Source organism: Poromitra crassiceps (assembly GCF_964638095.1).
Source record: "Poromitra crassiceps genome assembly, chromosome: 12".
NCBI classification, from domain to species: Eukaryota; Metazoa; Chordata; class Actinopteri; order Beryciformes; family Melamphaidae; genus Poromitra; species Poromitra crassiceps.
This window is the reverse complement of record NC_139632.1, coordinates 11,277,318-11,300,496: the sequence shown is the minus strand read 5'-3', so window position 1 is coordinate 11,300,496 and position 23,179 is coordinate 11,277,318. Positions and strand designations below refer to the sequence as shown.

The 23,179-nt window shown below is 44.0% G+C and overlaps 1 protein-coding gene across 1 annotated transcript; it reads right to left on the bottom strand.

Moving 5' to 3' along the window:
- Positions 1 to 4,522: 4,522 nt before the first annotated feature.
- gnl1 (guanine nucleotide binding protein-like 1) lies at positions 4,523 to 6,235 on the bottom strand (the record flags this gene model as incomplete). The annotated part of the gene is made up of 1 exon (XM_083647201.1): positions 4,523 to 6,235. One exon carries the CDS (start codon positions 6,233 to 6,235, stop codon positions 4,523 to 4,525), a length of 1,713 nt encoding a protein of 570 aa, XP_083503327.1.
- Between the last annotated feature and the right edge of the window lie 16,944 nt (positions 6,236 to 23,179).

Here is a 23,179-nt window from a genome sequence, read left to right as displayed (position 1 = left end):
ATTGGCCGACCCGCTCTACCTCCTGAGCTAAAGCCGTCCCCTAATGACTAGACTAATTATTCTGATGTGAATGGCAATGATTATATCAAGAAACATTGACTCCTCTCTTTGCTGTATAGTGGGAGGTGCATTTTTGAGGAGGCTATTAAATGTCAAGTTCACATTTCTTTATTGCCAGATTAAACAATTCGTATTGGTTGTTGGTTGGTTCAACACAACATGTGCGCACATGCGCGCTTCTTCTTCTCTAGCCTACAAGCATGTAACTTCCTTGATTGTTATTCTTGATAATTCTATTTAAATATGCTACATTTTCAGTATATCAATAATGCAATCATTTCCCGAAACATTCCCAAACAAGAAAGGAACATAGTGCACTGCAAAATATTTTTAATTACATTTCTAAAAAAAAAAAAAAAAAAAAAAAAAAAAGGGGGGGGGAAATTATCTCGCCACTAGGGGGTGCTGCAGCACCTGCAGCACCCGTACTTCCCGCGGCCCTGAACATTATACATCAGACCCTTGAGCTACTTCTGCTCTCACTCAGAAAGTCAAAATATAAGCGATGTCATGTATAGTTTTTGAGATTAACGTTTGTTTGGCACGACTCATACTAGTTAACTGCTGCAGTGCCACCCGGAAGTGCTTTTTTGTTGTTGAGATGTCACGCTGATTCACCCTAGTGTTAGCCTATACCAGAGATGGGCAACTCTGATGATAGAGAGGGCCACAAAAAAATGATTGACAACTGAAAAAGCAACAGGCTTACTGGACTTCTTTCAAATTCCGACGTTATCAATGGCAGTCGTTGCAAGAATTAATGATTGAATTCACTGTCTGCTTTGGCCACGTATGCTTCCACACAGCCAAGGCATCTTCCATCACTTAAAAAGCTCAGTGACTCAAATGAATTCTCCAAGCAGATGGGAGAGCGTTTGCACCGTTTGGGCACCGCAAGTCCCAGCATTGTGTGTGTGTGTGTGTGTGTGTGTGTGTGTGTGTGTGTGTGTGTGTGTGTGTGCGCCTGCCTGCCTGCCTGCCTGTGACTGGAAGCCCCGCCACCCACAGAAGTGTGTGTCAGACCATCTGATGTGTTGCTGCCTTCGGCCACAGTAGCGAGAGGGTCCCTGCGTTGATTTGTTTCTGTGGGGTTTTATTTCTGTCCTGGAACCCCCCATTCCCCCCTGTTGTCCCTTTGCTCCACCGGCTCAGATCTGCTTCTGGACAGCGATGGCCAAATTACCCTCTGCCCCCGAGCAGCCGCTGCCATCGCCCGGTGCCGCCACCCCAACATCCGGAGCGAGAGCCCCAACCAGATACAGTCGCATCAGTCGCATCGCCGTGCCCCCTGAGTCTGCCTGTCCCTTTACCTCAGCATGCACTGATGTGATGAAACAGGGTGAAATGAGGTTACAGGGATTATTATACGTAATACTGCATGCGCACGCACACACGCACGCACACACACAATACAGTGCGTTCTTGGATATTGCTTTCTCTTTCCTTTCATATCACGATTAGTTTGACATTTAAATTCTATTTTTTTTTGTAGTTTTTTTTTAAATAACAATAACCAACAACATTAATAGCCTAATAGGAAAATCATAAAGAATGTTTTGCCGCATTTCAACCAGCTATCTAGCTGAAATCAGAATTGTGAAAAAACAACTGCAGTTTTTTCCAATGCTCTCTCTCTCTGGGGCGCAGCTTCAGGATCTGCTCTACTTCCTCCATCCAGTGATGTCACTGGTTCAAGGAAGAGCGCAGATCTTGAAGCTGCATTCAAGTCACAGATTGTTTGACTCGTTTCTGTATGGACCATGGAGAATCAGATTGAGAGCCTTAATCTGTAAAGCACTTTCTGTTGCATTTGATTGTATGAAATGTGCTGTACAAAATAAAGTCTGATTGATTGATTGATTGAACAAGCCTACACGAGCCATAATGGTACCTGCTGAGAGCTCATCTGTGTGTAAAATGTTATAAATAAATAACAATGTTGAAATTGATAAGTTTGGACTTATTTCTTTTACAACTGAAATTATATGTCTGTAATTACGGAGAGAGTAAAGTACCGAAAAAAGGTACCGTTGGATACCGCTACCGAATTCCAGGTAGCTACCAAAACCGGTACCGGTATCGGTTCAAATGTGAACGGTACCCAACCCTAGTGAATAGGTTTGCAGCTTGTCACCCACATCGTTATCCGGGAATAATAATAACGTACACAACGGATCATAAATCAGACCTAATTTGTAATCAATCAATAGGCTGCTATGGCTCAATATATAGCAGGGTGTAATGGCTGTACATAAGGGTTTAATGGCTACTGTGTTGCTGTTGGAGGAAGTTGTCAAAGCAACACTAGGAGAGAAGTCTGAATTTAAATTTGTAAAACGTAACGATACATAAACACCATGCCAGCCGGGTTTATAAACCTGAAGAAACCACTGTATGCATCTTTCCAATTTTGTGTGCACACATAATTTTACTCTGGAATCTACAGAGAGATTTATCCATCTGGCCCTTGTATTTTTCTGGTCAAGTGTTTACTGTAATTTCTGCGTGTCTACTTTCCCTCAACCTGCCTCATCTACGGTACTTATGCTTCAGTTTGTGATTTCCTACGTTTCCCTCAAGGCCTCTTGACAGCCTCCAGAGTTGTTTAGGTGGACAGAGTGATGCCAATAGTACGTTTCTCTCATGGATTGAGTTATTTATGTATTTAATCATTCTTGTGGCATCCCAGTAATGGACAGCCATTTCCGGGCTTATGAGTTGTATGAGTCATTCGTCTCTGACAGGCGGACAGGTTAACTCGGGACAAAACCGCCCGGCGAGCTTTTCAACACATAACACCCCGACTCTATTTTCATCCCCTCTCTCTTCAGAAAGGTACACTCAATACGCTCCGATTCATGTCTCTCCCCCGTTGTGCAAGCCCTCTGCAATCTATTTATTTTTGCCTGAAAATCTGTGTCTAGTTCAAAACGCTGCAGTGGCTTATAATTTAATCTCTGAAGAATTGAAATGCACCGCGTGGGCCTTAGTACACTATCTCGAGTCGCCCCTGTTTGACAGCCTGAGAGCAAAACAAAACAAAAAGCATGCTCGTTATTTGCTCGGACATTTACCGTAAATTCCGGACTATAAGCCGCACCGGAGTATAAGCCGCACCTGCAAAGTTGACTGTTTTTTACATATATAAGCCGCACCGGACTATAAGCCGCGGGTGTTTTAATGGTATTTTTTTTTTTTTTTTTTTTTTTTTTTTATTGTGTTTTAATGTTTAATTACCATATGTAAGGGTTCATGCACAGAGGGGATTGTCGGGAAAGAGATGGCTGTTTGAGGAAGCTCCCATTTATTAACATTTCAACAAAACAACATAACACAACACCACCTGTGTTTCTTTTTTACAGTGCACACAGTGTCATACAGTGTCATACAGTGTGGTGAAAAGAGGGCAAGAGAGGAAATTAAAACAGAAGTGGATTTATAGTTAGAAAGAGTGCTAAAGAAGAGAGAATTCATTTTTTTTTTTTTTTTTTTTCTGAAAAAATCCATAGATAAGCCGCACCGTTATATAAGCCGCAGGGGCCAAAAAAGGCCAAAAAACGGGGAAAAAGCCGCGGCTTATAGTCCGGAATTTACGGTACATAAATGACATGTTCATCCTTTCTGCCAAGGTACAGTCATGTCCATTTGGATGATACTGTCCTGCCCAGGAAGAGCTCTGTCTTGTTTTTGCTTCAACAGTAACCAGCGTTTTTACGTACATCCAGCATAAAGATATTTTTCTAGAGTGGAGGCATAGTTCAAATGATTTAATTGGCTCAACTTTTATGTCCGTCTTCTTGTAGCCTACACGATGAAGTCACCAAGAAAGATTTTCCCTTTTACAGGAAAGTAAAGCGTTGTGTGAATCACCTGTGTTGCAGCCTTGGTTTCACCGCAAACAAATCTCAAAATACAATATCTGTGCTGGGGTCTCTTGTCGCACGCACCCACCTCAGGCATAAAGGTCACACAAGGCTTTTCAAATGTTTGGCAGAGTATTTGCTCAGAATTGTGAGAAGGCACTTAACTAAAGCTGCCTATCTGTATGGGGATAGACAGGACTACAGTCTAAAAAGCACCTCCATCTCAGGAGTGTTCAGGCTGGACACACTGGTGACTTGCATAGGGGGCTGCTTTACTAATTAATGATTAATGCAGCCTAATGCCAAAACAAGTTCCTATATGTTACATAACATAATGACGAATAAATGATATCTGATTCTGATTCTGATTTACCCATAGGGCTGTTTTCCCCCTTCCACCATCCCTTCTCGGAGAGTGAATGGAGCTAAGATGGCGGCCATGGCCGTAGAGCAGAACGACGACAGACAATGCTGGACTATGTGTTTTGGGAAGCCTTTTCCAGCAGCACAATTTCTACTCCGTCATGGTCCATCCCCCCCTCCCCATACACTATGTCTTGCCCCCCTTGCTCTACCGTTTATCTTGGTCAACCGGTTAATCAGTCTACCTCTAGTCCAAAACCCTCGCCTTCATCATCTACATCTCCGTCCTCATCGTCATCTCCGTCCCTCTCTGTGCTGGACTCCTCCTCCACCTCCTCCTCCTTCTCTCCTGCCCTATCCTCTTCTGTCCTTCCTTGCAGAGTCATAATCTCAGGCAAGTCTGGGTGATTTTCCCAGTGCCCTCTCAGGCAGCTGTAGCCAGTTGGTCTGAGGCACAGGCACAGTCTGCCATCAATGGCCAACCGCAGGAGACCGTTAGCTGCACGGTACACATCGTTACGACCTGCCTTTGCTGTCTTATAGCCTCTGCTCTCTGCCCAGGCCTCGCACACATCCCAGGCTGTCCAGCTGAGGTCTTCAGAACCTGCGTGTTGTAGGTGGCGTGGGAGATCCAGCAAGTTGGGATGTTTGAGCTTTAGCTCAGATAGGAAGGGGGTCCGCTCACACAGATAACCAACTGAGCTGTAGGGCTCCTGCACCTGAGACACTGGGTAGATGCCTGCCAAAATCTGCAGCTGTCTATTGACACAGGAGGGGAAGACCAGTCCAGGACAGTCACACAGTTTGACCGTGGGGGTGAGGTAGTACGTCTGGAAGTATTTTGTATGGCCTGGGGTTCGAGACACGCTCACCACTTTCCTCCCCACTAAGCCGTTTATAACAGAGGACTTACCAACATTTGGGAAGCCTATGCAGCCCAATGTCAGAACACCGTGTTTGTAGAGCTCCTGGGATGGACTGCTCATCTCCATAGTGGCATCACTATGGTGCTCCACCAGCACTGACTCCGCCCCTTCTCCTGGCCCCTCCCCATCTGTTTGCTCAGCAACAGCATCTCTCTGGATCTTCCGCTTCCAGCTGGACAGGTCTACTTTTCCAGCGGTGATCTCCTGACAGGCCTTCAGGATATCGATAGGACCTCCAGCCTGGCTCCTGCCTGCCTTCCTCCTCATCGTCTTCTTCTGGAGCACTGTGCTATAGGGTTGTCCAGGGTGGGATGTGAAGCAGACAGTTTGAAGGTGGGGGAACTGGGAGGCCAGGTAGTGTTTCCAAGCGATCACTAGTGGAGGGGGACACAGGTCAGCTTTGTTCAACACCAGCACCACCTGCTTCTGCAGATCCCTTGTGACGTAGTGGTACAAGGATGGGGGAAACTGCAGCACCGGGTGCCTGATGTCTACGATGAGCAGGATAACATCAGACATCTCTAAAACTCTCCACAACTGCCTCCATGTCTCCAGATTGTGCTCAAAGTGGCAAAGAGACCCGGGTGGGTTTCTGGAGTGCAGGTCATCCAAGTACTCTCTGTATGACTTCTCCTCTTCCCTCAGCAGTTCCTCCCGTGTCATCTCGTAATTCCAGGAAGGTCGTCGTGGGAAACCGAGACCTTTCTCTGTGGGGTAGATATCGCTGATGTCAATCTCAAGTTCTTTGTCTGACACTGGCTGCAGAACCTTCTCTCTGGCCATCGTCTTCCTCTTCTCTATCTCCTCTGTATTCTCTTTCTCAAATTGCAGTGTGAATCTGTTGGGATCACGTGTGCCCTCTCTCCTGGAGGGCTGCTGGTTTATTCTCCTAATATCTCCTCCTCGCACCACGGTGGCATTGTGCGTGCTCGGCCCCGGACCTGTGTCATCTCTCTTTCTTTCCCGTTTGACTTGTAGCTGTTTCTTCTTCTGTTTGTTGCTGAATGGCTTTTTCCGATGCATACTTACAATTACCTGGAAATCTTGAAGCTTTTTGCTCTGGAGATGCTGGATGAATGCGTGATGCTGACACAAGGTGAGTGATGACTGCACAAGTGTGATGGGGGCTTATATAGTACCAGGAGAAGGGCATTTATGATGTCATAACTGATGTCATTTATGATGTCATAACTGATGTCATTTGGGAGAAGGGCATTTATGATGTCATAACTGATGTCATTTATGATGTCATTTATGATGTCATAACTGATGTCATTTGGGACGTCATGGAGAAGGTGACGTCGGAGATGGTGACGTCATTTAGTGACGTCATTTGGGCTGAGGGGTATGACAGCATGGGGTGCTCTATTAATGCCTTATTTGGTCTTCCATGATTGAAATTCAGTCTACGACTACACTTCAATCATGAGAGACTCTTAATATAATTTTAACAAACTTTATTGAATCAGAATAGATGGTTTGAGTATGGCGTATGACTCCATGATGTGACGCTCCTCTTGCTTATGAGAGAGGGCGTCGGTGCTGTATGAGATAGGACATCCCCCAAAGGAATTTAAAGTTATTTCAGGAACTGGGAGAGTGAAAACGGGGGTCATGGAGCTCGCCTGGGGTATGCTTTAGTCAGGTCGTGGGCTGACAGGGGGAGAATTTATGCATGCCGGGAGATGAGGGGCTGCCCGGGGTTTTTTAAGGCAAAGCGGGGATGCAAGGGAGTGGATGTGGATAGCATTGAAGAGAAAAGGAGAGTTTGATCACCACCAACGAAGTGCTTGTTGCCTCTTTAGTCATGGAAGGAGGGATCTTTGGGCTGATAATATGGCGTCTTGCTCTGGATGCATCCTACATGCAATGTAGGATGCATAGGCTGATGAGGACCAGCGCCCCAGTTGTTAAAGGGAGGCGGAGGACACCCCCTGCATGGCTGCTGATGTGGCTGCTCCGATCCTGAAGGAGTGACTGGAATGGTTCTCTGCAGGGATGTTGCATTTCTGGAGTGTGGTCTTGAAGTGAAGGATGAACCAGGATCTTGTCATGTGATGATGGGGAGAGATGAGGAAAAGGGGGCCAAGGGCTGATTGAGGTTTATGCAAATGCCGGAATGATGGGTTATGCAGATTGTCAGGACATTGGCTGACTTGTCAGGACGTGGGCTGACTGAGGTTTAAGCAGGATGCAGGGATAATGGGTTGAGCAAGTTGTCAGGATGTGGACTGACTTCTCAGGACGTGGGCTGACAGGTTTAAGCAGAATGCAGAGATAATGGGTTGAGCAAATTGTCAGGGCGGGGGCTGACTTGTCAGGACATGGGCTGACTGATGTTTAAGCAGAATGCAGGGATAATAGGTTGTGCAATTTGTCAGGACGTGGGCTGACTGAGGTTAAGCAATGGCAAGGACACTTATGGGGTTATATGCAAATTGCCCGGCATGGGCACCAAACGGGGATTGGGAGAGAAGACCACCACCAATGAAATGCATTAATACTTCCTACCAATCATGGAAGGAGGCATATTTGGGCTGATAATATAGCAGCTTGCTCTGGATGGATGTAGGACGCAAAGGCTGATGAAGACGGCAGCCCAGTTGTTGAAGGGAGGACCCCCCTAAAATTGGCTAAGTGGTCTCTGTGGCTGTGTGTGTCACGATTGTGATGTAATCCGTGATGTCATCAGTGATGATGTCATCAGTGAATGTCTGTTTATCTGTAATAATGTTTCCCTGTTCCTCTTGTTGCCAGAAAAAAAGAAAGGAAAAAATGTATAGATATAATATACTAGGCCTCTCACACGCTATGTGCGCTCGATTGCTAGGCTTGCCCGCTGCGCGGCCTCGCCCGTCCTACAGCTCGCAAAGCTGTCCCTGCAGCTCACATATGCAGCTCGGCTGCTGCGCGGCTTCGCCTGCAGCTCGGCTGCTGCGTGGCCTCACCTGCTCTATTGGCATGCAAAGTGCACATTTGTTCAACTTCGTATCACTGATGACATCACTGAATGATGACATCACAATTGCTCGAGTCACCAGACATTGTGACATCATCAGTGACATCACAATTGCTTGAGATCACAGACCAGAATCGCAGAGAGAGCCCACTTACCATCACTGATGACATAATCAAGTGCTCGGGTGACATCACCGATGATGTCATAGACATCACAATTGCTCGAGTGACATCACTGATGATGTCATAGACCCTCGAAACAGAGGCCGTTGACTCTCCATTTTATAAAAACATCACATTTGCTCATGTGACATCACTGATGACATAGACGTTGTGATCAGCACTGATGATGTCATAGACAATTGTGTCTCTAGTGACATCACTGATGATGTCATAGATGATGTCACTGATGATGTCATAGAGAATGATGCCACAATGTCTATGACATCATCACTGATGATGCCCCAGTCTATGACATCATTGTGCAACAAAAAAGTGACCAGAAATGTGACCAAAATCGCAGAAACCACTTACTTACTCCCTTTTATATAAAGGAGGATAGCTGGGCATAGCCTGGGTTGCTGCTCAGTCAGCTAGCGAGATGTGCTTGTGGGCGAAAGGGACAAGGACACCAGAATGCAAGTTTTGCCTGCGTTATAATAAGAAGTGTCTTTTATGGTTACTTGCAGGCTAATCAAACATAATCGTTTGAGAGCTGTAAAGGGAATATTGTGTCTGATCATTCCTGTATTATCAGACAATGACTCATTAAGCTCTCACTATGGGATAGGTTGGGCAGTGTCCAGTTGTTAGGCAGTGTCGGGCAGTTGTTGGGCAGTGTCGTGTCCAGTGTTGGGCAGTAGCTTAGTTACTGTAACTTAGTTACTGTAATTTATTACTTTTACCAGCAACTAGTAATGTGACTACAATTTTCAAAAAGTAATTATATTACAGTTACTAATCCAAGTAACTTCAAGTTACTGCATTACATTCTCCACCATTGGCACAGCACTAAAACGCAGTGTGGAGATAGATCTGGCTATGTGGGGCTTCTGTGTTGCCAGAAGGCAACACATTTTCGCCAGTTAAAGTTTTTTTGTACTCCTGAGCAAAACAAGGAAGCCATTGAGAATTGGCGAGAATAAAAATGTGGATCTAGCTGTCAAGAAGTAAGTTGGTTTTTTGTACTAGGTAGGCAAACAAATAAAAAGTATGCAGTTTGGCTAAATGTTGACTCCTGCTGTAAGATTAATTATTGTTCCAATAAAGTGGATTCAGTTGTAAAAGGAGCTGGTTAAACGGGTTGTATGTCGCTTTTTCGGAATTGGTGTAGCAAAAGTAATATAGTAACGTAACGAGTAATCTAACAAATTACTTTTGAAACCAAGTAATAAGTAAAGTAATTGTATTACTTTTTAAAGGAGTAATCAGTAATAAGTAACTAATTACACTTCCTGAGTAACTTGCCCAACACTGGCCATGTCCCATAGTCACGATGGCAGACGAATGAATGTCTCCCATCTCGCTTCCGAAAAGCCAGATCAAGATGGATATTGTATTTGCAAACATTCTGAATGTTGGCAGTGGATTAACACCTACAACCAGTCACACCCACCACTTTGTGCACTAAACCCTGTGAGGCAGGTGTAGTGTTTCAGTCTGGGCCTGTGTGCCAGGAGGGCCCTGTGCTTGGTTCCTCTCAGATGGAACAGCCCAGTGGTAACTGACGGCACATGCCTTGGATCGCTCATCTGCCTTATAGCCATGCATGTCAGTTTGTGTCAGGGATTTGTGTTGCATTGCAGAAAGCGGTCTGTCTATTAAAAGCATTTTTCTTGCCTATAGGTTTGGCAACAGCGGCGTCATCTGCATCATGTCGCTTTGTCACCAGGCACATAATGAACTGTTACAGTAGGCCAGTGGTTCTCAAACATTTTTGGCTTCAGTACCCCCCCCTTTCCCCGATTTCTGAAGTACACCCCTTTACCCAACTAGAATTTTGCTTCGAAAACTGCAAGAGAAAACGATAGGATATGATGCAATGAATGCTTTATAGCCAACCCTTTGAAGAATATATGACAAAATAAGAAATTGAGTGAAAGAGTTGCATTTCTTGCCTTCTGAGCAGATTCATTTTAATTTCTCATTTATTTTAATGATTCTGTCATTTTTCCATTTCCCCCTTACTCTCTCAAGTAACCCCCTGCAGTATGTCCACGTTACCCCTAGGGGTACGCGTACCCCAGTTTGGGAAGCACTGCAGTAGGCTATGGTACTCTCTCTGGCTACACACACCATCATAATAACAACAACACACGTAGAGCCAATCATCTGCTAATGTGGATTGTATATATGTGCACATAGGCTATTCTCGTATGGGCCGATAATGGGTTTGTGCTTTATTGTTAAAGTTCATCCGGTTTACGCGGTCAGGGCGGTGAGAGGGAGGGAGATGGGCTAAGAAGACTGGAGGGGTTTGGGACAAAGCTCGCCCAGAGAGGTGGCACATGTGTGGGCTTCAAAGCCCCTCTCCAGACACCTCTGATGGGTGACATTTACTGGAGTGAAAGCCCTCAGAGCTATCAGCAGGCAGGGAGGGAGGGAGGGAGGGTGCACTGATTTTCAATTGTGCCCACAGGAACTGTTATTGAATGCATGCATGAATAAGCAATGACTTATGTAGACAATACAGGCGCATACAGTAAATCCAAATACCCATAAAATAGGCTATAAAATAAACAGTAGCAGACAGTAGGGGGGCGGGGGGAGCTTCTCTAGCTCTTCTGCAATAGTTTGTATTAGTACATTGTTGTTTCCAGTATTAGCAGCCATGCGCACGTCTCAGTTCCTCCACATTGTTTAATTTCCCCTGATCTGCAGTATCCTTTCATCCAGAGCCGCAGATAATCAGGTATAATCAGCCCCTCTTTATCGTTATTAAGACCTAATAAAGCTCAGAGCTCCATGTCCACATCAGCAGAGTTACATAACATTCTGTCCGCCAAATGAATATGGATCCTTTACCTTGAGTCTGGTGTGTGTGAGAGCGGTTTGCACTCTGTTCTCTCCCCTTCTCTTTGTCACTGCCTATCCCCAGCGTGCGTTTTGACGGGACACAGCCCTCCGTCGGTCCAATGCTGGTGGGTGGGTGGGTGGGTGTGTGTGATTGTGTCTATCTATCTCTCCAGCTCTGGACTGAAGATACTAGTGTTTCTGATGCCAGCGAGTGGGAGCCACACGCGGATGCTCATTGGTGTGAAATCGTGGTTGGGGCGTGGGGGGGGGGGGCTGAGGTGGATGGAGAGAGAGAGAGGATGGAATGGGAGAATGAGAGATGGGGAAGGGGGTGTGGGGGGGAGAGCTTTGTTTGCACAGGGAATTCTCCAAGGACAACTCGAGCGCATCCATGAAGTGCCTGCTGCGGTGCTGTCAGTGCTGCGGTGGTGCTGTCAGTGCTGCTGCTGCGGTGCTGTCAGTGCTGCGGTGGTGCTGTCAGTGCTGCTGTCAGTGCTGCTGTTCTGGCTGTGTGCAGCAGAAACGCCTTCCTCAACCACTTTAAGTGCAGTACCATTACATATAAGGCATAGCTAATGATTTTCCCAGCTGTGCCACAATGCAATGCCACGTGAAAGAAATGGACAGAAATCAAGGCAATTTTTCTATGAAGTAACACTCCTCCGCTCTCTATAAAAGGACTTATTCAATCTCCCCCAAACCACACATAGCAAACATATTCTGTTCTCTTGCATAATAACGATACTTGTGTACATGTGCACAGAAATATCTTATGGCAATATCCATACATGTATATCCAGAAGGGAAGTATGTTTCGTTTACTGAACTGTAAACAAATAATTAGATACCCTTACAGTATATGTCAGTATTATTCTCGAATACAAGTAGAAAATCATTGCACATATAAAAACAAAGCACATATGAATTGCATGTTGCACATTTGGGTAACCCTTCATTTGACAGGTCCCTAACAACGTAAGAACTATTTGTAATTAGACATGAACACCAAAGTAACTACACAGTAATTGCACCGATAGTTATACAATAAAATTGTTACATTCATATGTAGTTGGTACCAGACCTATAAAATGAAGCGATCTCTATTCAAATAGTAGTATGTATAAATAGTAGTTATGTATTTACATAATGTAGTTATGTATTTACATGGTAACAGACCTGTAAATTGAAGTGAATCTATTCAACTGTAGTCCATATGTATTTACCACCTCCACTATGAAACTCAGTAAGCCCATGGTGGCAGAGTGGTTAAGCTGTGTGCTTCGCAATCAGAAGTTCTGTGGTTCAAATCCACCTCAGGGTTTTAGCAATCTCTGTCCCAGGCCGCGGCTTCGGCATCAGGTCTGGTACCATGTAAATACATGTGAACTAACAGTTGAATAGATTCACTCCACTTTTACAGGTCCGGCACCATGTAAATACATATGAACTACATTTGAATATATTCACTTAGATTTACAGGTCTGGTACCATCATGTCTACATATGAACTACAGTTGAATAGATTATTCAAAATAATTATTCAAAATAGTTCATACTGTACATTGTTAGGGACCTTTAAAATGAAGGGTTACCCACATTGTATCAAATATAATATACGGAAGATGACATGATGCCATGATATGATTATGAAGGGAGAGAGACTGGAAAACATTTGTCTGATTGCATTCTGCAGAGGAAGATACAATCTGCAAGGAGCTGAGAGTGTGGAGGAGGCGGCACACACACACACACACACACACACACACACACACACACACACACACACACACACACACACACACACACACACACAAAGAGATGAAAAGGTAGCATAGCTAGTGGACAATTATCTGGCTATCGTACAATTCCCTCTCACAGGTGGGCGGGAGTACTTGACAGACAACTCCTTCAGCCAATCAGCGTTGCTAAATCCAACCCAAATCCAGATTTGGTAGAACTGATTGATCACCAACAGGAGTCAATATTGAACCATTACTACAGGTACGTAAGAAACATATTAGATTTAGGTCCAAAATCACACAAATGTTTAAATAAAATACAAAATTGGCAAAAGCATAGTGACCATGTTTGACACACTTATACACCACTTAACATCTATTTTGGCACGGTGAGATGTGTGTTTTGGCAGATTTTTAACAGCTGTACCATTAGGGGGATGTGGCAAATGAGCTAAACTTCCAAAAAAGTGGTTTATCCCTTTAAAGATAAAGCACTTCCGGGCCTGAGTAATAGGGCGGTAATATCATCCAGGGGCAAACATTTTACACTGAGCTAACAAAGACATTTTCAACATGAGGAAGCATGCCACAAAGGGAGAGTGGAGGAAAAGCGTTCGCCCACATGGTTGACCATGGATGCGTGACCTTCATGATGCCTGAGAGCTACTGCAAAGTGCTGTATCGCTGCTTTCCCAGTAAGACACCGCCTTTGTCTCTCTCTCTCTCTCTCTCGCTCTCTCTCTCTCTGGATGACTCATCGCCTTGGAAATCCTCGACCGGAAACTGCGGCAAGCTCGGGCTTGGACAGATGAAGCCCTGGAAGTGAGACTAAAAGTAGTGTAGCGGTAGATTCCCTGCCTATCAACACGAGGGTCACAGGTTCGCGCCCCCTCTGCTCAGTCGGGGCGCCTTTTCGGGGCGGAAGGCAACTGGTGGGAACAGCGTGATCCTCCCATGTGCTACGTACTGCCGGTGAAGCTCCCCGCTGTCAGGTGAAAAGAATCGGCTGGCAACTGCACATGTGTCGGAGGAAGCATGGTGCTAGTCTACGGCTCTCCCCAGATCAGCAGAAGGTGGAGCAGCGACCGGGGCAGCAGGGAGAGAAATTGGCCAAGTACAATTGGGGAGAAAATAGGGGGGGATATATTTGCATCAATTCTATTTCACAAGTCTATTTCACAAGGTGATTATGAGTTTCAGATGAATTCTTATGGCTAAAATAAGTTCAGGGGCTGTATTAATAAACTCAGTACGTTCTAAAATTACCGCTCCAAGGTTTCAATCTAATTCACTCATTGTTGTTCTGTCTGTGGCCGTGATTACACGCCGATCCCTGGCTATCAAATTTAATGTTATGGCTTCTGTGGTAATCTGTCTACCCTTGACACAGACAAGACACTGCACACTACATTGTTGTTTTGGCACAGATGGCCTTCAATTAAACCCACTAAAGTGTACCAAATGTTGTGGAATATCCTAATCTGTCTCTAAATGGGCCGGACAACTCTATAAATAGTGACAGAGGATGAACGATGCGGCTTATGAAATGTGGGACATGGGCGGCGGGGGTTTGCGGTCTGGCCCAGCTGGCCAGTCCGGTCCGCACTCAGGCCTAGGATCAGAGAGAGAGAGAGAGAGAGAGAGAGAGAGAGAGCGAGAGAGAGAGAGAGAATCCACGCCACATTTAATCAAGAATAAGAGATTGTGGAGCTCACTTTCAATCAAATCTGTGAAGGGGGAAAGCCTTGGTTTCATGTAATCGCTGGGGTTTGCTTTTCGGGGGAAAGCCTTGGTTTCATGTAATCGCTGGGGTTTGCTTTTCGAGGAAGTTCAAGTTGAAGAAAATATTGGAGATAGAGATGCACCGATTGCCATTTTATTGGCCGGTTCCGATTTCCGATTTTTCAATAGTCTGACTTGCCGATACCGATTTTGGCCGGTTCCGATTTTCTTTCTAAGAACAATAATTGACGTGTTATTTTTTGACATTATTTTTTTATTTATTTTTTACTTTACTTTAAAAAATTAAGATTCATGTCACATTTCTTATCATTTGCATGACGTAGGACGATCGTACTCAAAAACATCTCAAAATAAAAGTGTTCCAGGTTACTGGACAGAGCTTTTCTTTTTTGTGTAAATACAATGAATATAAAACAATTAATTCCAGTATATCCCACAGCTATCATGCATTTACTTTTCCAAAAGAAAAAAGGTGCAACACAGAACAGGGGCTCCAGATGGAAAGTAGCCTATGGCTAAATCTGTTACAAAGCATCTCATCCCCTATGGGGTTTAATGTTTTTTTGTATATGTCCCTGCCAAACAAACTAATAAAATAAAATAAATAAACATCAAAATGTTATCCATGGACAAGGAGTTTATAGCCTATAGGTCTGGAGCCCAGACCTTCAAAGCCATGCCCACTCTACAGTTGTGGATTTGAGGAGGGTATGAGGTCCGCCCACTTGTCTGCAGCCAGGTACTCTTGGTGGATTTGGCTGTTCTTGAGTAGATGAGGAAAGGACTTTGAGTTGACTCAGTTTGAATATTGTAGTTTACACACAGAGTCCGTTTTTTTTTTTATCCGCCATCCGGAAAAAAAAACGCACAGAAAACCTTGCACACTGGTCCCATGCGTTTTATTATTATGTTCGTCGTTCTATTCGCAATATGAAACAAATAGTCCTCTCCTGTATCCACGTTACAACGTGACTGACAGATAGCAGCAGCAGCAGCTGATCTGCAGCAGGCTGCGGGGATATGGACTACAGCTGGTCGGGGGGAATGTAACCATACTGGACACAGGGCTCAGTACCTTCACTTCGCCAAGCCGGCTGTGTTGCGCTGTGGCCGGGGAGAGAGAGGGGCCGGTGAGGTGAAGCGAGCCGCTCAGACTGGAGTGGACTCCAGCCGAGCGGAGACATGTCAAAAACGTTGTTAAGCCCAGTGTCATAGATATTGAGTTGAAGCTTTCAAGGTTGAGGCCACCATGTGTCTTCTATCAAGTGGTATCAAGGATCTCCACCTCAACAATTAAGGATCACACAGGAGGACGTTTGTGTTTTCGGTGCCGTTTGTCCGTTTGTCTGTTAGCAGGATTACAGAAAAACTACTGGGCCGATTTTCATGAAACTTGGTGGAAGGGTGTAGCATGGGCCAAGGGAGAACCCATTACATTTTGGAACAGATCCGATCCGGGTCGGGTCAACGGAAGGGGGGCGGAGCAAGTGAAAGCTAGGGATAGGAAGGTCGTGGGCAGTGGCTAGGAGTGGTGGGAGGGGTGTGGTCAGGAAAGGGGTGGGCCTAGGGAAAAGGGCTGTCGCTGGGGATAGGAAGGTCATAGAGAGTCAGGCTGCAGGCTACAAATAAACCCGACTTGACTGACATTTGAATGAAGGTTTGGGGTAGAAGTACATCACCAAACAGATGGCTACACCCCCCTGACCATAAGCACCTACAGAGAGCAGAGCTATTGGAGGAGAGAGGGGAGAGATAAAGTGCTGCTGTGATTAGTTTGGGCTGAGCACTCGCACAGATGGAAACCCCGACGCCACAGCACTCTCCCCTCTGCTGTTCTCTTGATGATTCACATTCTCCCCATGTGCCCGGCCGCCATGTGACATTAAGAAATTACCAGCCAGCCATTTGCTCCGGGCCTGTCGTGCCGGGGAATACGGAATTCCAGGAAGCGGCAGGCGGCATGGCAGTAGGGGCATAATGTCATGTCATTATGCGTAGAAACCCAGGGAAGACCCCCCCGCACGCGTCAAAGTGATGCATTAAGCACTGCCTGGGAAATTCCACTGAGTGCGCCCACACACTGTTTGATCAATGAGGGCTGAGAAGACTGGAGGAGCTTCCACCTTTTGGGTGTTTTAACACCAGCAGGCCTTCAGTAGAAGAATCCTCTAATACAAGGATTTGAGGTGCTGTCTGCACCTGGGTGATCAGGTTGTAATCACAAAAACACATCAAATCCAGGTGTAATGCATCAATTTAGATCCGGTCCGATCATCCAAACCAACTCTGGAAGTGGTCAGAAACATATAATGTTCAATGTATTCCAGGAGTCACTTTGGGATCAAGTGTAATTTACTTTTTTTTGGCATTCCGACTTCTCTACTTCACTGGTTTCCATTTCCCAGAAGGACTTTCCACAAACACCAATGTGCCTGAAATGGTTGCTTTCACTCACAGACGGTGTACAATATGGGTCTATGGGACATTGAGTTGAGCGACCATTTACATGGATGCTCAAAGAAATGCAATGGCAACATCTTAATAATCAAATAACCATAAAGCCACCTGAACAATCTTCCTCATAACCCATAAATTAATTATCCAATCACACACTTTTAGACTCTTTTTTTTTGCCAGTTTACTCGCATTTTTATTTTTCCATTTGAAAAAAAAAATAAGCCTAAGGAGCGAATAAATAATACTTAAGTAAATAATAAAATTATAAATACACGTCGCTTACCAAGATGGAAATCACTCAGATGTTTTTGTTAGGGGTAGATATTGTTATATTGAGATATTTCTTCCTCAGTGTGCAGGTGATCATGAATCAGAGCTGAAACTGTGAGTCTGTCTTTATGACACTGATGGGGGAACAGTGATGTGCCCAGCCTGAGTGATCCTCTGAAGTGACAAAAATGAATATTATAGTATACTTTAATATGTTGTGTTTCTATGTTATCGGTGTATCTCATGTCTATCAGCAGTGGGTTGGCTTTGTTCTGTAAAGAAAAGTTCCCACAGGGAAAAGTATTAGTGGCTATTATTCCTAGTATTACAGTAACGGTAGTAATGCTGATAATGTGATAATAGGAAGTGAATGATAGTTCTTTGAGCTACAGTATGTAGCTGCAAATACAGTCAAATTGCACCCCATAAAATTGTCATGGCTTTTTGGCATGGCAACGTTTGTGACGCCACAGAACTTGATTGTCCCAATTTGGTCAACTTACCCATTAAGTGATGGGATCAGAGATACCAAAAATCATCCATGTAAATGCAGTGGTCCATGCTAATACTTTAGCATACACTGTGTTGGCTCCTCCATGCCAGACAGTAGCCCACCAGCATGATCTCAAAAGGGAGAGATTACTTGTTGTAGTTCTGAAGCCAAATAGTAGGTCATCTTAAATTATATGTTACGGAGTTTGTCACTTTTGTGTAGGACATAAAACTGATGCAAAATATTACACAAGAATAGCATTTTGAACAAAGCCTGCTTTCCATACCTGAAAGCAGGAGGAATTGAGAGTGGTGGGTGATGGAGAAAGCAGTGCACAGTGGATAACTTATCTATAACTATGTTATCTATAACTATGTTACCGATAACTATGTCATCCGCTGGATGACGTGGTGTCTTTCTGCCGCATGATGTGGTGCTACGCTTTTGGCCCCAGACTAGGCTCAGCTGTTTGACATCATCATCTGACACTAGGGGTGTCACGATACACTCAGTTCACGATACGATACGTATCACGATACTGGGTTCACGATAACGATACAATACGATACGATTTTAACAATATTTTTTTAAACTTGAATAATGACAATATATGACTGGAAAAGTAGTATTTTATTTGAAATGCACAAATACAAAACATGCTGTTGTGGGAAATTGTTATTACAATAACAACTAGAAAAAACATGAGATTGGAGATAAGGCTTATCTTGAAATAGAATGAGTTACACCGTCACTTAGATTTACTTTGAACTAAAAGGTTTCTCAGCAGTATAAATTCTCATTATGCATCTTCAGTTTTTCTTCAAACTCAAACAACAAGACTTTTCTTAATCTATTTTTTATGCATCTTCAGTTTTTCCTGTCAAGTAAACAGTTTTGCCAGAAACTCAATTGAATGGTTTCTCTCCTCTATAGAGAAGAGACTTGTTCAACTGAACTAATTTCCACACATTGAACTTCAACGAACAAAGACGTTTCTTAGTCTATTTTCTGGAGATTTCTTTTTTTTTTTTTTTTTTTTTTTTTGCGATATGAGATTTCATCTCAACGATACATATCGTGACGTTTTACTATCGCGAAATTTCGTGGGACGATATATTGTGACACCCCTATCTGACACATTATCCGCGTTTTGATTGGCTGTTGCATGAAACTAGTTTCAGAAAGTTGAGAGTTTTGCAACTGTTGCAGGCTGAGTTTCAGACAAGTTTCAAGTGCGTTGCAGAGGGCTTTTAGACCATGCAAATCATTTGAAACTTCAGCAAAGATTCAACCAACTAAAGTTCAATCAGGAGAGACTAGAGACCAAATAATGAATAAAATGATATTTATTACAATAACGTGAATGATGCATTATAGAAAGAATGATGAGAGTAAGTTATTGTTATTAGTCTTTGGCGGTTGGACACCGCAGGGAGATCTTGAGAGAGCTGCATCAGCCCAGAGCAGCATCCAGATATATCCCCCTGTGGAGTCTAGATACTGGTGGTGCTGGTGATCTCCTTCTGAGACTCATCATAATGAGACTCTTCCGACTGAAGAATCGGATAGGTCTGCGATGACCGGGAGGAGAGGGGGAGGAGGAGGGTGCGAGACTGACAGCAGCGGTGTTGAGAGGCTGAATGAGACAGAAAAAGCATATTTAAGGAAACTGCCTCCAAGCGATTGGCTTACGACGGAGGTGCGAAGCAATGTGATAGGCTTACACTGGAGGTGTGTGGGGTGAGAGGTGATGAGAGCAGTGATGTGACACTATTGGTTAAAAGCGACTAGGCGGCAACCAGCTGATTATTCAATTGAAACCCGGAAATTGACAGCTTATTATGAGCTTGTGAGTAGATTGAAGAGTGGAGATATAAAAAGTGAATTAAGGAAGTGTAAAATGCATATTATAGTCTTCCTGGCCTGAACTTACGTTGAGAACTACATTTGCGTAAAAGTTTCACAGTGTAAAAAGCCAGTATAGAGGAGTGGACCAACGATCTACTGGGGAAATGGATAATTTTGGTGACAGGTACAGGATATTCGTTTAGGAAATGTGACTAAGGAGAAATGTGACTAACCCTTCCAGGAAACCTCCTGCAAATATGTGATGACTCAGTCCGCACTCAGTGACTTTGTGATTGGCGTCTCTTAACCAAGATCAAGAAGCTGCACTCAGGTCGGGTCCTGTGGGGGGAAAAAGGACACTCCCCTCCCAGTCATTTACGGCATTGAGATCAAATCACACATTGACCATCATAAGTCATCACTGCCTCTGGGTTGTATTGCTGTCCGTCTCCACACTGTGCAATCGTTTGCACAGTGACCAAGTCACCAAGGCGGCGCTGCAGGAAGTGTTTGCATACGTGTGGATGTGTTACAGTTAGACCTACCTGTTGCACGCTGGGCAATGATAAATGCATCGATTAATTACTTCCACCTCAACTACTGTACATCTGCCACTTCCAGTATAATCTATCCATCCTGAGTGAAGAGTGGGTTGTTCTTTATTTCCCTCAGAGGAGACAGGATGACGATCTAAGCCAAGTGCAATAAGGTGTGTGGCTGCTTATTATGTGAAATGCTGATGGTATAGAGACAACTGATGATGGTATGAGCCGCCTACTGTATGTTCTTTCATCTGTGAGAACACTGCTGTATTAGCCAGCTCCTGCCACTGACAGTAAGACCTTATCTTGTCCACATAAACATGTCTTTTTGAAAACATAGAGCTTTTCAATGTGTGAGAACGAGAATACATTAGCGCTTAATCACAAAGGAGATGGAAACGGATACGTTCATTAGGAAACACCTCTGCAGACGTAAATCCAACTGAAACCCCATCAGATTTTACTCCCCCCCCCCCCCCACCCCCACACACACACACTGAAATGTACATGAACAATTCTGTTGAGTTTGAGGATGCTAAGACTTCAACGGGTGGAGTCTATGTGATGCATTTTATCTGCAACCCCTAGGAAAAACGTCAATTTATTATAGTATACCAGCATTTGTTATATATGTTGTAAGATTATGTAAGGATGCTTTTCCTAGTATACACTGATGCATCTCAGCCCCTTTGTAAAATGTACAGAACACGCATCCCCTCTGGGACTGCATTTTCATGTTTTGTCACATTTATGATCTGGTCATATTTGTATAGTAAAGCCCTTGTTCATAGAAGGAGCTCCAAGCTCCAAGGCATATGATGGTAAACAGGACATAGACCCAGAGAGAGACAGCATCCTGTATCAGTGGGTAGAGGATGCTCCTGTAGCCACTTAGCATATTTAGCATAGTGTTTTTGGAAGACAGAACGTGATGTGCTTGGCATTGTGTTACACCACACTAATGGTTTTCAAAGCTCGGGCTAGGAAGGATGCTGGCACACAGAAAAGAAGAAAACAAAAAACACAATAGACACACAACCTTAAAGTACATTATCCAGATTGTTTTAATTGAAACCAGCAAACACACCTGCCAAATGCAGTGAGATCATTAAATGATTTGACTAAAATTAGCATTTTTGCAGTGTGTATGAATGAATGAATGAATGAATATTTTATTTTCGTGTCTGGCTGCACGCAGCCCATCCCTTACGGGATTATTCAGACACATTTTAAATACAACAATTGTTTCCAGTGCCAACACACTGACACAAAATAATAAACATTATAAATACAATATATGACTCCAGTCAGACCTACACAAACTTTTTTTTTTTTTTTTTTTTTTTTTAAAGAAAAAGGATGTTAGCGGCTAGATGATGCAATTTACAATACAAACCACGTGAAGAATGCTTAGAAATGAAAACAAATTGAAACCATGTTGGCATGTTCTATCTACAGTGCCACTATGCATAAGTTAGATGTTTCCTTCTGTTCCAGGCTTTATGGATATAATTAGATATTGCAAATGTATGGTTATTAAATAACAATTTAACAATATCACTATCCAGGGACAGACCTACATATGACGGTACTTTGTCAAAGAGTGTTTTTCTTAAGTCATCATAGAGTGGGCAGTACAGTAGAAAGTGGGTTTCATCCTCAACTACACAAAGATCACAGTAGCCACATAGCCTTTCATCTACTTCAGTTCCATTGTACCGTCCTGTTTCAATATGCAGTGGTAATATCCCAGAACGAAACTGTGCACACAGAGATCGCTGGCTCTTAGATAGATCATACACAACATATTTTTCACAATCATACACAGATTTAAACTGACAATATGTACGTAATTTCGGTTTATCATTGATTTCTTTCAACCATTTAGTTTTATATTTTATCATTGCAAGTTCCTTGAACACCCCCACATCCACCCTCCGCCTGTGGATGTAGAGATGCTCAAGCCCATGCTCCTGGAGAAGATCCAACATTTCTGTCACCCAATGACCTCCTATTGAGAGATCCCACATAAAGATCCTGCTCGCCATTCTGTCATCTGGCAGGTCTAGCATTCTATTCCACAGGTTTACCATATTGCTCTTCCACCGGATTTCACACGGTATCCATCCCATGTCACCATTAACAGCAGTTAAAGGAGCAAATTTGTGGACTCCAAGGAAATATCTGATTGCCCTATTGTGCACGCTTACATTTTTGTTAAAGTATCTGAACCCCCACACTCCAGAGGAGTAATCCAGAATAGGACAGATGCATGACTGGTATAACTGGGTATATGTGGCATAGCCCATATTTCTTAGGATCTTAGTTTTCCCAATGATGCCTCCTAAAGCTCTACTCGCTGAGTCTGCCAACACTGATGTTCCATGTGTAAATAACATAACTCTTGACACCTTTGACTACATTTGGTGACTCCGATTTGGATGCATGCCTTGTTGATGTATAGCCAGTTGGCCAAGCCCACCCCCTTTCCCAGGAAGGTGCGGAAGTCTTTGTTTAAGCTGTAATTCCTGGAATGGCCACTCGGGGGAGGGGGCAGTAGGCAGATCTCCCCATGTTAAAATGCCCGTCTTTGTAACAGGATTAAACATCTTTCCATTTAGGGGAAAAACACGATTTTGGTCTATATAGCTAATTTCACCTTTTCATAACAACTGTAGAGGGGTCAATTTTTATATAACTGATTGACAGATGGCCTGTCCAGTGATCGTGCAGCTTGCCGATCATGGACCAATAGCAGGCGGAGCTGCGGCTCTGGGAAACTCCCATCTCACGTGAGGTGCGGAGGGACTCAACCCATTCCCTCCCACTCTGCTGATGAAAAATCAAGATGGTGATGGCCAACGTTTGAACTCCGCCAGGTAGAAGAAATTAAATTGGATAGC